At 39.7% G+C, this 15,782-nt stretch overlaps 1 protein-coding gene and 1 non-coding gene across 4 annotated transcripts in view; both read right to left on the reverse strand.

The window, feature by feature from the left end:
• Nucleotides 1–1,152: 1,152 nt before the first annotated feature.
• The window catches only part of IGSF5 (immunoglobulin superfamily member 5), a 60,225-nt gene continuing 45,595 nt past the window's right edge, over nt 1,153–15,782 (reverse strand). For 2 of the 3 annotated variants that reach the window (XM_078854527.1, XM_073360389.1), the window contains 2 exons: nt 15,167–15,243; nt 8,955–9,748 (listed from right to left, as the gene is read on the reverse strand). In XM_078854527.1, coding sequence (XP_078710653.1) covers nt 9,245–9,748; nt 15,167–15,243 — 581 coding nt within the window. In that variant the 3' untranslated portion in view covers nt 8,955–9,244. Of the gene's footprint in view, nt 2,775–8,954; nt 9,749–15,166; nt 15,244–15,782 lie in introns of those variants that run through there. The other variant, XM_078854529.1, reaches the window with a different exon arrangement.
• On the reverse strand, nt 11,377–11,494 carry LOC140905679 (U5 spliceosomal RNA). Its single transcript, XR_012156918.1, has one exon. It is a non-coding gene; the product is annotated as a U5 spliceosomal RNA (small nuclear RNA).

The following is a 15,782-nucleotide window of genomic DNA, read 5'->3' on the forward strand; positions in this document are numbered from 1 at the left end:
GTGTCCAGTTTTGGGGCCCACACTAGAAGAAGGATGTGGAAAAATTGGAAAACGTCCAGCAGAGGGCAACAAAAATGATTAGGGGCTGGAGCACATGATTTATGAGAAGAGGCTGAGGGAACTGGGATTATTTAGTCTACAGAAGAGAAGAATGAGGGGGGAATTTGATAGCTACTTTCAACTACCTGAAAGGGGGTTCCAAAGAGGATGGATCTAAACTGTTCTCAGTGGTAGCAGATGACAGAACAAGGAGTAATGGTCTCAAGTTGCAATGGGGGAGGTTTAGGCTGGATATTAAGAAAAACTTTTTCACTAGGAGGGTGGTGAAGCACTGGAATGCGTTACCTAGGGAGGTGGTGGAATCTCCTTCCTTAGAAGTTTTTAAGGTCAGGCTTGACAAAGCCCTGGCTGGGATGATTTAGTTGGGGATTGGTCTTGCTTTGAGCAGGGGATTGGACTAGATGACCTCCTGAGGTCTCTTCCAACCCTGATATTCTATGATTCTATGTATTCCAGTATCTTTATAGATGAGACAGTAACTTTATACCATGATAGTTTCTGCATTCATGGATGCCTTCTTTCTTATGTATTGGGACCAACACAGACTTGAACTACAGTTGACCAAAAAGTGTAATTTCCATCCTGCATGAGATCTGGAAATTTGGTTTTGTCCCAGATTGGAGTTGAAAAGTCAAAATCTTGGAATTTGGTAGAAAATGAAAACATTCCAAAAATATTTTATTTCAACCTCAAAATGTTTCTTTTCAGCTTTTATGTTACATAATAATATAATATTCAAAATGATAAAGATGAAACATTTTGACCTTATTGAAATGAAACATTTTGATAATTGCCATTGAAACTGTCTACCATACAGCTGTTTTCCCATGAAATATTTCAGTTTTGTCATATCTACATTTTCTAATGGAGAACCTGAACTGGTCTAATGTCATAATTTCTATTCCACGGGAACTTCTGACGTTTCAAAATTTCCTTTCACTGGAACAAAAAATCAAAATTTCCTGTGAGCTGAAAATTCTGAACATTATTGTTTCAAAAATGACCATATCAAAATGCTTTTTTGAGTGTTTTATATATTATATTAAGGTAATATAAAAGTCTAAACATTACAGTTGAAATGAGGTTCTTCTACCTTATCAAAACAAAATGTCTGATAATTTTTCATCAAATCAGCATTTTCTGTTCTGTTTGAAATTTTTCAACCAGCTCTAACTGGATGTGTCAAAATATGAATTGGCCTCAGCATTTGATCTGACTGATAGTAAAATGTTACTAATAATGCAGAATCTGGATTCAGTAGTCACAATGTAATGAAATCGAAAATACTCAGTGCAAAACAAAATTTTCCCACAATTCAGGATCTGGATTTATTCTCTTTGTTGCATAGAATATCATTGTAGAGATAACTGTGGTGTCATCATTTCTTTCCAACAATCAAAAGAACTGGTCCTTATGTAATATCAATATATAAATTACAGGATAACTTAGAAAGTTATGAGTATATGGCAGCTAGAGCTGGTTAGAAAATGTTTTTTTCCATGGAAAATTTTAACTTTTTGGTGAAAAATCATAAACTGAAAAGTTTCCGCTGAAAATTGAAAAAGTTTCAGCCCATAATTTTTGGCTGAAAACCAAAACTTTCTACTTGGTAATGACATTTCAGTGCCTCATGTGAGGTGTAGTTCAGGTGCATCATGCCCCCATTCTCCTCTATAGGCCAAGCTCTGATGTCAGACTACATCACCCATGATGCACCACAGTCTCCCATCTTGATGAGCCACTGTGATGCATCATGAGAGAATCTGGCCAGAGTAAGCCAAGAGAGATGTCTGGCTGGAGAACTCAGCATAGAACTCAGAGAAATAACATATCCAAACTTCAGCTCTCATGAGGCATTGCCACATGAATTCTGAATCAACATTTTTCATTTTTCAGCTGACATATTCTGGTTTTTCAATCAAAAACAGATTTTTTCATGCTTTTATGTGTTTGCTTTTTTGACAAAGAGTTGAATTTTTCTTTAGAAAACAGTCCCATTTTGCAAAAAAATTTTAGTCGACAACCTAATTTTTAGTATAAATCAGTTTTGATTGAAAATCCTCAACCAGCCCTATTGAAAATCTTAGCTCATATTAGGAAATAAGAAATGGAAAAGTTTTGTTGATGATGGAGCTTGAGAGGATTGGAAAGTATAAATTAAGTAATATAAAAGCGACATTACACTAACCAGCAGTAGATTTTGCTGTTCCGGACTAATAAATCTCCAGCTTATATAGCCACTGGTCTTTCAGTTGGATCAAGGTGAGCAAACCTTTGTGCCCACTTGGAGCCTTACTGATTTCCATGGGACTCCACTGAATGGCCCCTTGCCTTTGGGAAATCCCCTGGGAGTCAGTGGAGCTCTACAGGGTGCACCTACCTGGATCCTACTACAGGATCAGAGCCATGATTTGTATACAGAATTTTATTGAAAATGTGTATGTTAAAGTCAAGATTGTTAGTGTCTCTTGGTAAAAATTGTTCATTATATGAAAAATAAATAAATCTATGTTTCTGTTTTCAAATATAAGTGAAATTATGATGACCTTTCTATGTTGCAGGAAGTCATCCAAAGGTATAAATTTCAGTGATACAGGAACCTCAAAGAGCAGTAATTCCTATACAAGTGTCACATTTCTGATTTTCCTTGGGTTGACTGGATAATCAGTAGGTCTTCGAGGTGATACTCTGTTCTGCTGCACCTTATAAGGTACCTATGGATAATTAACAAACAATTACATATTAGATTATATCAGAATGAAATCCATCAAGTGTCCCACTCAAAACCCAAGTATAAAGTAAAACAGGATTGGGAAGAAAGAAAACACTTATGTAAGTTTCACATGTGACACACTAATTGTAGGACTGACAATTCTGGCATTTGTTAATTAATCATTTGAAGTCTGAAAGCTGCTAGTACACCCTTGTAACCTGTACCCCTTTCAGCAAAAGACTGTTAGAATACCTCTTCTCTGATCTTTTTTACTGAAGCTATTCAACAAGCTGAAATACAAGTAGGACTTCTGGCATTGTTCTCTTAATACTAAAATTAAAAATATTAAACATGTCAACCAAAGGGAAACAATATTTTAGCGGTAGGTCGCCTGACTTTGAAGTGTTGATTTAGGGTGGGATTTTAAAAAGGCATTGGCCTACCTCTGCTCCCATCGTAGGCAATGGGAATTTTACAATTGATCGCAGTGGGGCCAATGTTAGGTCTACGCTGAGCACTTTTGGAAATCCTCCCCTAGAAGATTTGTGGTTAGTATAACGACTTACATCCTTAATTACATATGAGTCTGTGCAAAATATCATATGAAAGAGAAAAGACAAGGTAGAATAAGATTCAAAATCCTCAGCTACTGCAACCAAGAAATATGTACTTCAGATTGTTAAACCTCAAAAAAATACAGAGGTTTAAGAAAAATAGTTACTTACTAAGGAGATCCATGGACAAGAAATTACTGCAAAATTACAATTGTGCAACTTCACAAATGTAGTTTCACAACTGTAAACCAGCAGGGAATTTTAGCCAACGACCCAGGTCCTCGACTATGGCTGAGGAGCATACAGTGCAAATCAGGACAGGTGGGACAAAAAAAAGTTGGCTTTGGGCTCCCCAAACCTGGGACAATCTGTGTGTCAGTATAGTCCCCAGTGTGACTAGCAATGATTGACTCATAATAGGCCTGACTGTAAGTCCACTGAAGTCAATGGGAGTCTCTCCATTCACTTCAGTGGGGCTTTGGATCACACCCAGGATGAGAAAGCTGGATCTCAGCTATTGAATAGTCTTCCTGTGGTTTGCTTGAGTCTAAAGTGTAAGTGCATGAAATCTGTGTTCTCTTGGTATTCTGCCTGTATTTAACATCTTAAATAATGCATCTGGTACATATGAATTATTTAATAGGTCATAGAAGGAAATGGTAGGTAACAAATGTGGACAATATTGCTCCAGTATATAGCTTCGGATTTAATGGCTCCCGACACCTCAGAGAAAACCACAGGATAAATATAATTATTCCAGGAACATGTCATAAGACAGCTGTCTTCTGTTTCAAACATAAGTCTGTTTCTTTTTTCTTCTGCATCACTGAAACATAAGTAAGTTGCCAAATTTACCCATGTTATTAACTATTTATTTCAACGGAGAGTGAGCAGTACTTTCAGAAGTGACCAGGTGGCCCATCTCTCCTTATGAGACCCTCTCAGGGACCTTTCTGCTGGTCCCTGCTGATCTTAGCCTCTTGCAATTTAGCAACAGTCTGAGGACTTTGCCTATCTCCCTCACCAGAGTCATTGCTCACTTGTAATTTCCAGAGCACAGGGGATCTTTCCTTTGGTCTGTGGGACCTATGAGGAGAATAGCTGATAGCAATTGTTCAGGTTATGGCCAAACAATATTGGGCATTTCTTGATACTTCAGTTATAGGTATGGTCATTGTGTCAGAACATCTGTGACAAGTCACATAAATAAAAGTGCAGGATTGCTACCTGCAGAAAAATGTACAGATTTATAAAAGAAATGGTGCAGATATCAGCTGAAAAAATCAGAAGGCAAATGTTGTTTGTGGAAAGCAGCCACCTGCTTCTCGGATATTCTGGACTGCCCATCTAACATAAATCATATTGAAAAGATTAAACTAAAGGTAGGGAGGTTCAGTCTGTTTGTTTGTTTTGTTGCACTTAATAACCATGAAGTCTCAAATAGAGACAGAACAGAAATGCATAGTTCAGAACTGGCTCTGAACTTTCCCAACATATGGGATTTTTTTAAATCTGATGTTTAGCAAAGTGTAGATCCATGACATTTCCATAGATGTGTTGCACCAAAATATTTCACGGTGTTCGACTTTATTAAAAAAGTCAATTGCACCAAATACTACTGTAGTGTTATTGTAAGATATAGAGTTTGGGACCATTACTAGACAATGCCATAGTAGGGTCAGTTTTTGCTACTGGTGGTGGTTGTTTTAATAAGGGTGAACTGACAGAGGCAGTCTTGAATAACGTTATGGCCAGATTGCCCTGGTACTAGGGCTCGTAGATAGGGAAGGGGAAGGGGAGTCTTCTATGGCCTTGGAAATCCCATCCAAAGGTATGGACAATTGCAGTTCCCCCCTCTCCACCCAGAAAGGGCTGGGGCAGTATGTGCACTCCCACTGCAGGCACGATAGAAAGGGATTATGCCCCTAAACGTACAACAGGCCTGCTTCACTATTGCCCTGCATCTTGTCTATACATTTACACCAGTTCCAAGTGAATGAAAAGTGTGTATAAAAGGCTATTACCCTGCTCTGGTTGTTTTACACCCACACTGCACTGGTATAAATGCCTACACAAGGTGCAGTGAATTAGGCCCAGTGTCTGCGAGATCCCTCTGCAGCCATGCAGCTCTACTCAGACTGTGGCTAATTGATACCATCTAGCCCCTGGCAATTTAGCTTTCCCTAATGAAGATTCTAAAAGATCAGATGCATTATACGGTTTCATACGTGAAATTCAAATACTTAGGAGCACAATAGTAACTTCTTGATTTCAATCATTGTGTTATGGATGCCACGCCCTCAGCTTGGTTTGATTCCAAGCTTTTTCTTCTTTGGAATAATTCAGCACATATGTGTTTCCAGTCTTTACAGGATCCCTCTCGGACCTCATGAAGATTAATGGCTTCATTGTCAATTACATCTAATTTGCTGGGGAGGGGAGGGAAGAAGTAGCAACAGTGATGCATGATTCATTTATTGAAGTATCTGATGCTGTGTTATCAATGTTCTTAGATGGTCACAATGATCCCCTCTGCCATATATGAAGCAAAATGGAAGCATTCCTTCTTCATAGCTTTAAATCTCCCTGCAGTCATAGCATGAAATTCTTTATCCGTTGACAATTGTCAGTAAAAAGCTTAAAACCTCACATGCTGATTTATCAACTGCCCTCAAGGTTATTGAAAGCATAAAGCCTTTCTTATCACATTGGCTTGGTTGGGAGGAACTGGATACCCAATCAATCTTTCTGTCTATTACAGCTCTTCAGCCACACAAAAGGAAGTAGTAGTTCATGGATGAAGCTAAGGATAAAACTGGTGCATGCAGCAGCTCACTTCAGGGTTGAATTCTTTCACTGTGTTTCTTCAATCAGTGAAAGAAAGATTTCAGCAAGTACAAACACAGTGTAGTCACTTTTAATTCCTATATGACATCAAGTAGATGAATGATGTGTACACATCTGCTATTATGAAACAGAGGTTTGAACTTCAAATTGATTTGACAGGTGGCAGCTCCTCAGATGCGGATGCTATGGAAATGTGAGATGAACTGAAGGCCCTGCCTATTGTTACCCAGCCAAAACTCCACCTCCAACGGCATTAGAACAAATTGCTGAAATTAATATAGTAGGCGTGTTTCCAAGCATGTCTGTTTGCTCGACGCACTCTACTGTACTAACAGCTGGAGCCACTGGGCAGCACACAGCTTAGGGGCCCGGTCCCTGCTCAAGCAAAACTCTGCCTGCAATCAGTGGGAGTTTAACCTGCAGGTTCAGGCCCTTGTTATGGGTTAGCTTACAGTGAGAGGAGTCTGTGTGCTTATATGGGTGGTGTATCTTTAAAGAGCCTGACTCTCTTACTGGGGGACCTTTTTAGAAGCTCTTCCAATCAGGTGCATTCCAGAGGTGAGACTGAGTGTCAGCCAGCTGGTAGGTATGGGGACATCTCCTGTTTGTTTTAGGCTTCAGGGTTGCTTACCCCCATTTGTTTCTTTTAATTCCAAATTTTATTTTAGTTATTTATTTCAATGGATAAATCAGCAAATAAGCACCCATCCTAAAGCATGGATACCCTAACAATAATTCAAATGCACCATATCACAACATCCACTGTGACAAAAATCATGTCACAGAACAGACTGCCTCCATACCCGCAGTTGTGTAACACCATCAGCCACACTCTCCTGCTCACCCAAAGTCACTCCCCGCACACGCCCAAAACAAGATCATAACCTTGCTCCCCTCCCTGGGCATCTGGAAAAAATTATCATCATTGTGTCTATTAACCGGAACTGCCTTTTCTTCAAATGTGTCGTGTCCATTTCTTGTCCTATTAATCAAGATTCACCGACCAATGAACATCATAACAGGACATACTCAATGGTACATTTCACCTTTAAATGGGAAGTTACTTGCTGTCACTGGTTTATATTTCTGTTTTATTGGTCTTTTAATTCAGTTTTGATAGTGCAGTTTTTCTTCTCAAACAATCCACAGAGTCCCCATGTGGTTATATGTAATGCAATAAATGTGGCCACTACCCTAGCCTCATTCCATCATAAAACCATAACCGCAACTAACTAATATTTCTAATTTATGTGCAGTCATTTGTAGTAGTTAAAATGAAAACCAGATCTCTCCCCATTACTGGAATCATGATTCATGTTAGATTGAAAAATAAGGACTGCAGATATTATGCCAAATCCAAACCTGGTATAGCTCTACTGAAGGCAATTGACTTACGCTGAAGATGGATTTGGTCCACTATACATATACAGATGATTTTACAAAATGATCATCTTGTCTATTAGACAGGTTTCAGAGTAGCAGCCGTATTAGTCTGTATTCGCAAAAAGAAAAGGAGGACTTGTGGCACCTTAGAGACTAACCAATTTATTTGAGCGTAAGCTTTCGTGAGCTACAGCTCACTTCATCCGATGCATAAAAGTGGAAAATTAGTGTCTATTAGAGACGTTTCGGGTATATTAAGTGAGTCAATTATGTGGCTTGCTTAAGAGAGTGCCCAGTCCTGCACGGTTCTGAGTGCTTTTAATGCCCGTTGAAATCAAGGGGAATTGAAGGAGCTCATACCTCACCGAAGGTGCTCAGCAACTTTACAATTGGCCCTCATAGCCCTTTCTGGGGCAAAAATACCTGTGGTCCTGATCCAACGTGCACTGATGTCAATGTAAAAACTTCAGTTCAGTGGACTTTGCATCATGCCATGTAGGACTAAAATCAGTGCTTCAAAGAAGGTGAAACAACCCTAAGGCCAAAGCTAAATGCATTGAGAGTATCTTACTCCCAAAACATAAATTTGGTCCACAGCTTACCCCTGTAACTCTGAACAAGAAGCACACTTCATTATCATCATTGCCAGTAACAAAATATACAATTAAACAGAATTCATCTTCCTGTGGCTTTTCCTTAGCTAATATATTCACAGTGGAGACTTTCCAGCACCTCTGGACAGATGCCTTGGCCTCGTCTTCTGCTTGCTGGCAACTTTCTCCTTAGCTCAATATTTATATCATATCATTTTTAAACTGATAAATGCTACAGCATTAGTTTTCCCTATGATGATTTGCCAAATCTTTTGCTTATGCTATGACTTGATCAGTGCAGTTGCTGTGCAAAAGAACCAGTATTCATAGTCTATGAATGTTTTACATTAGTTTCTATTCTGATGAGATTAATTTATGACAGCTGTTGTCTGTTATTTTGTGTTGCCAGTTTCTATAAAGAGACACTGTATGTTCCTGAGTGCTTTACTCTAAGGGGTCGTGAGCAAGGATTTCTGTGTAAATCAAATCTTTGGTGTCAAGTCCCATCTAGTAATTTAAAATTGCACCTTGTTAAGCATTGAAAAGTAAATGCCAAATTTGATGTCAACATGGTTTAAGATCCTAATCAGAAGCCTGATCCAAAGCCCACTGAAGTCAATAGGAGTTTTTCTACTGGCTGCAACATGTGCTGGATTAGGCCCTAAATGCCTAACAGTTTGCATCTAATTTTCACATAGGCTGGGGAATGTACTGTACAGAAGAAATGTTTAAATCAATCAGTACAGAATGTTACAATATGCTAAACACAAGGAATTTATTTTAAACAAGGGAAATAAGACACAAACATGGAACTCAATAATGGAGGAAATGAAAAAGAAGAAGACCAACCAACCAAGATCTTCCTGATTAGAATGGAGGAAAGGGGAGACAAAACCAACAATTCCCAAATCTGAAAGGAGGAGCAAAACAACAGGTAGAAGGTTTGCAAAAACAAAAGTAATGCTGCTGCACTTGATGGTTTGGAAGATCACAGGGGCAGCTCCTAGGTTGATGGATCTAAGGTTCAGGTGAGGGCTTCAGGTTTGTTCTGTCATGAGTTGCTGGTGCTGGCCTCTGGATTGATGGTTCCTGGATTACAAATGAGGGTCCTTTGGTTTCTGAGTCACTAGTTGGGGGTTCTGACCTGTGGATTTCTGCTTCTTTGATTGGGGTTCCTGACCCCAGAATTGTTGGGTCCTGGTACGGGGGTGCTGGTTCTTGATTTGCTGCCCCTGGGGCTGGTGGATCCTGGGTTGTGGGTGCTGACTTCTGAGTTGTTGGTTCTTTGTTTGTAGGTGCTGACCCTTTGGTTGCTGGGTTCTGGGATGCAGGGTCCTAGTGTGTGGGTGCTGATGTCTGTGTTGGTATTTGTGGCGGTACAGGGTCCTGATATGTGGATGCTGGCTTCTGGATTGCAGGGTCTTGGGGTAAATAATCCTTAAGTGAGGGGTCTTTATTTGCTGCCTCTTGTAGTTTTGTGTCTTGGGTTGCTGCCTATGATGATTATGGTGATGCACAGGTGAAATGGAAGTGTGGTATGGAAGAGAACATGATGATCTGGGGACCTGAGATGACTGCCACCCTACATGTGTTGAGATCTGTATGGGAAAAAGGAAGCAGGTTATGATCAGAATGCACGGTGAATAATCACATGATGATAGATACCCAACAGGTTTGTGGCTAGATCAGTAACTATGAATCCACAAGGAGTTGAAGACAAACGTAAAGGTCAGAGCAATCCTATCTGTGGCCCAATAGTGCCTGAGTGTGCAAGACCTCCTCTTAGTCCTCCTAAGATGTCAGCACTATAGGTATGATATTTTGATGTCTGCACACTACTTTATTTGCACTGCAGTGAGTACAACATTATGAACATAATAGTACTCACAATAATATTAGACCACACATACAGCTTTGACTAGGAAAAATGCTAATATTTGATTCAGATTCTATTCATTCTCAGTGACTGTGTTTGCATTATAGTCAATCTCTCCAGGCATGAATACCATCTGAAAATGAAGCCCTGTCATCAAACCCTGCCATTCTCCTGCTGCCACTGCTGCTTCTGTTCTTCTTTCTGCTGATTCCTCAAGGTGTCAAGGAAGCCAAGCACAGAGATCTCCAGAGATGGAGAGACAAGTGATTGGGTCTTCACTTCCCATTCTCTTTCTTTCAGTGAGGGGGAGCAAGTATGTTCATTTCCTCTTCCTTCTCCTCCAGGGAGGTTCTTCACTCCCCTCACCTGTCCTCCATGGAAGGATTGCCAAAAGCCCAGATGTTTACTCATCCTCCCTTATTACCCAGGGACCGGGAGACAGGTGCTTGGGTCTTCATTCCCATATCCTCCTGGAATGTGGAAACAATTCTTCACGTAATTCCTCTCCCTCCCCTTTTTTTCATTTCTGTTAAAGTACCCAGAAGAGCAATAGGGTAAGGAAGAAGAAGAAGAAGAGCCACTGGTAGTGTCTCCTGTACCTGGACAGAGAGAGCCAAGCAAGATGCATAGATGCCTGTGGCCACTGAACATGCTGTTTGGTTGAACAGTAATCACCAACCAAGAACAAATAACAGGAAGTTATATGGCTGGCCATCTGATTTTTTTCCGGGTTGACAAGACATTTAATATCTTGAATGAGCAGCACACTGTTTTACATGTTTGTCATGTGACATATTGGCAGCTGCAGTAATTGATCAGTCGGTGTACAAATGCAGTTATTGATGTAGATGTAAACCACCTTAACTTTCCCCTGTCTTCCTCTCTGATGTGAGAAATCGGAGCTAGACAACACAGCCCTTCCATGGTCTGCCTGCACACTGGACTACCAGCTAGTTTAATAGAAATGCTTCATCTTTATATTGTGAGACCATCCAGGCTTACCAAAATTCCAAAGCTTATCAGACAATGGTGAGAAAAAGGGAGATAATGAAAGACAGTTGTCAAATTGTTCATGATAATGTTGCAACAATTAAAAGAGCTAGTGATGATTTTGATGTTGCATCTTCAACTGCTTTGAACATATCTCACACCTTTGCATTAGTGAAATTTTTGTTAGCTAGCAGTCCATATGAAATATAATGGCTACCCAGAAAGATCTTTGATTATTTTAAGCAGTTATCCTGAGAAGTTTCTAAATTGCATAATATAAAGAAAGATCTAGGCTCACTCTTCAATGAATTAATACAAGATATCATCAGAAGATAGATCTCAGCTTTCTATACGTTGAAACATCTCATTCAAAATAAACAAGATTTCAGTGTGCTGTATAAACTCATAAATGTTCCTCTCCACAGAAATCTTTAGTAAAGGTGAAAGATTTATACAATCTGAAGAGAAACCAGAGTATATAGGAACTGAATGCCACACCACTGGCTCTTTCCTGAGAGAATATTGGTGAGATTGTAGTTGGCATACTAAAGCTCTTTTACAAATTTACAAGATAAATTAATACGGAGCAGACCAGCATTTCCTGACTGTGCTACCAGCTGTTAGAGCTTGAATCTACACTTAAGCGAGGAGGTAGCTGAGAGGGCAACAAATGAGAGAATAAATACTGAAATATGCTTCAGCCATATTGAATGGGCACAAGGTTCTACATTCACTTCTGTGGCACATCCATGCTTTAAGTTGTATCTTTCATTTTAGATGACGAATATTGTGATTCAAATGACTTGTAAAACTCGTGAGAAAGAATGTCAGTATCTGTAATAGGGGTATGAAATCTGAAATAAAGAAAATGTTGTCAAGTGGCCCAGCAAGAAATCATGCAGGGAAAATGCAAATCTGTGTTGTTACTCTGATTATGAAGGAGTCGCAATCCCCAGCTTCCACTACTACAATGGATAGAGAACTCATGTTTCATCTTAGGTTATGTCAACACTGCAACAAGAAAAGCCGCAACTGTGAGTCTTAGAGTCCAGGTCAAGTGACTTGGTCTTGCAGGGCTCACGCTCTGGGGCTAAAAGTAGCAGTGTAGGTGCTCAGGCTGGAGCACAGGCTCTGAAAACCATTGAGGGGAGTGGGTCTCAGAGCCCAGGCTCCAGCCGGAGTCCAAAGGTCTACACTACTATTTTTTAGCCCCATAGCACATGCCCTGCGAGCCCGAGTCAGATGACCTGGGCTCTGAGACTCACTATCGCAGGGTTTTTTTGGAGTGTTGACACATCCTCAGACAGCCAGGCCTCTTGGCCCTTTAAGAATGGTGGAAGCACAACGCTATGAGGCCTCCAAGTTTTGATGGTATTGCAAGGCTTAGAGCCGTACCTAGTAGTGCCCCTTCTCAGACAGTTCAGTACTGCTTAGGATATTTATGCTGATTATCAACATAGTGTTCCTGAGAATGTCCAGAGGTTTTGTTTTTCAATGTGTAAGCCTGGGCAGGTGGGGCTTGGCAGCCCAGCTAGGAGAAGAAAAATTCTGATTTCAAACCAAGAACATCAGGCCTGGCTAACCGGTTTATAAAAACTGTGCAAATCACACATGCTCTATAGATCTGCACCACCGATCCCAATTTACAGTACAAGGCAAAGGCCAAGCAAGCAAGCAATGTGTGGGTCTGTGTCTGCCACAAATGAAATAGCTTCAATTAATACAAAAGTGGGCGAGTTTAACTAATAGACTAGCTAGCTGTACTGAAAGCTAACTTTTCCTAAACCAGTTTTATTTAAAAAAGAGTCTTGTACCACAACTATTAATTCAACTTCAATTAAAAGTAACAGTAAATAGTAATCCACACGAATCTACATAGAAACCATTATTTGGTCATATTTCTTTTCAGTTGTTTTGTAACATCACAGAAAAAACACTTGCATATGTGCAGCATTTTAGAGCATGTGCAGTGGAACCAGTATCAAGTAACTGTCCAAGGTAGCAAAGGAAGTGGTGCTGTGTCTGTCTAAAATCCCAATCTCATCCTTAGACTCTAGTCAGCAATACAAGGCCTCACACTTCATTCTGAGCATTTAACATCATCTGTGCCTATTTTAAACACATACTAAGCACCTAGTTCTGGGCACTTAAACACATAAATACACCTATTCTCATTGTGCCATAAATGTACATAGCTTCATGCAATAGCAACATGTTCTAAAATAGTCCACAAAGAACTCACAGTGTAATGGCCTATCCTTGTGAGCAGGTATGTGCTTCTATGTACTGGTGTATTTGTAACTTTTAGCACGAGCAGTAGTTTCAAAGGCCAAATCAGACAAACTTGAAAATCTAGAATAGCAAAAGGCTGACAAAATGAACAAAACTCCCTTTCACTTCAGTAGGGCCAGGATTTCACCTTTGGAGAGGAGGAAGATGCAGGCATAAAAGTTTTTTTCTGAGTTATTTTAGAAAAATAAATACATAAACAAGAAAGATTTTGTTTTATGGCTAAGTACTTATTAAATCCTGCAATATCAATATTCCAAAGTAAACAAGGAAATGCTAGGGGCATTTGTGAAATTATCAAGTTGGCACTCTGACAAAAACATGACATGGTGAGTTTCACAGACCAGCTTGCTAGGATCTGTCTACAAAAGAACCTTAGATGGAGCAAAGTGGTTGGTCAAGTAGTCAAAGCCTTCTCAGGTTGGAGTAACACAAGAGAGGCGAGAGAGATACCTGTGTGTAGAAGTTAGCTTTTTAAGTCCCTATAGTGGCCGCGGGACTGCAGTTTTGCCAAACTGCTGCTTTGTGGTAACCTATATCTTTCCTCTGTACTATACAGAGGAGATCATTATGGAATTGAGCTACATCATTCTTCATGTCACTTTGTTGTTCCTACATTCATCTGAGCCTGTCACTCAATGTCATCCTGGTGCTTTCTTGTAACAGCTATTGTTCTCAGCTCCAAATCAAATAGACCAAGAGACTTACATGCTGAGAAGAACAAAAATCATAGAGGAAATGAACTTCCATATTATCCTGATCATGAATTACTGAGGGCAGAGAAGATAGTCTTATGAATGATAAACTGCCATCTTTTATGCCGCAAAGTATGTTCACATTTCTTTTCTAACTAATGGCACTTCTCCCCACCCCGATTCTAATGAAGCAGGAGAGTTTCCTGGGATAAGTTCCGGTAGAATAGCCATCGCATTAAAGCATGTTCCAAGAGCATGCCCCATAGTGTACTTTATACCTATATCAATGTTTCATCTCAAAACTTTTTAGGAAGTATTGGCCTGATCCAAACCCTGCTGAAATGAATGGAAATTCACCCAATGAGTTCAATGTGGTTTGGATCAGGCCCTATGTGCTCCTGAATTGCAGCATCTTATGAGCTGGAGGTGAGCCAACTACTGCACACAGAAGCAAGGAAATGTTGCACATTGAAAGCAGAGCAAAAAACTCCATAATCTAATGGGCTCTTTAATATACAAACAGGTGACTTCTTGAAAAGCTGAACCAAGGAGGAATTCCTGCTGATGAATAAAAGACTGGACTGTTTTAAGTAATGATAACTATTGTATTAATGTTGCCTTGATTCTAGAAAAAGATGAGACGTTAATTGCCTATGGTTATGGCAGCTCTATGCCAGCAAAAGTCCCTATCACGCTGGCAGTGGAAATTCAGCTGCTGACTATCCCCTTTGCTCCACCTGAGAAGCACAAAGGGGCATGTAGCAGAACCTAGGATCTGGGTCTAGACCTAGGATCTAGATTTTTTTTTTCAGGAGCAGATGGGTGAGTCTGAGGGGGTCTGGGTGGTTGGGAATAGAAAAGAGCATACGATAAGGAGCCCAGATCTTGCGTAGTTATAGCCCAGGCTGGTAGGAAGGTGTACATAATTAATAAAAACAAAAAACTTTTAAACCAAATTTTTAGATTTTTAATTTTAGATGCAAAGCTAAGAAACTAGCATTAGCCTCCAGTGTTTCATAGAAGCTAAAAGGAGATAATGTTGAACGCCCGAATGGAGCCCTACTTGGCTTTTAAATTTCAAAGTCCTTTAGAAATCCATGATCTAAGTATAGAACATATTTGCTATATGAAAATATCAAGATCTCAGTGGGTTGTTTTCCAATTACCTCTGACGTAGAACTGACTTCTAAATCTTGTTCTGGACCATTCAAGCTGGAGGCCATTGGAGGAAGAGGGGCGATTCCTGTAACAGAAGAGTATATAAGATCATTGTTATTCACTGTCCAACATGGCATGAACCATAAATCATTCTGGTATAAAAATAAAACATGATTCGTTACTGTAGGTGTTTTGCGGAGTTACTTCTACCTAATGAATTTTCAAGGAACTCATCTAGGAGACTGGAGAATCTTCTTGCTGAAGTTTATCTAAGCTTGTCTAAGTTTATACTTTATGAAATAGCAATATATTGCTTCTGTGGACCACTGCAATCTTCATAGTAGATGCACTTCTTTATATGTACTTGTTTTTTAGGAGAAAGTGTGCATAGTTGGATTATACACTGTGTACAATCATTTTACATCCTTGAAATGTTTGATACAGCAAACGAATGTGATTATAAATACAAGTGGCAAGCAAGGATTTGAGGATTTGGTTGAGATTTACATTTACTATTTGTCTATATACGTTCAAGTACAGGCCTCCTGTCTGGGAGCTGGAATTTGCATTATATTAGTCATTTATTGCTAAAATCTTAAATCTCTAGTATATTTTCATACATAT

Source organism: Lepidochelys kempii, chromosome 1 (genome assembly GCF_965140285.1).
Source record: "Lepidochelys kempii isolate rLepKem1 chromosome 1, rLepKem1.hap1, whole genome shotgun sequence".
Lineage (NCBI taxonomy): Eukaryota > Metazoa > Chordata > Testudines > Cheloniidae > Lepidochelys > Lepidochelys kempii.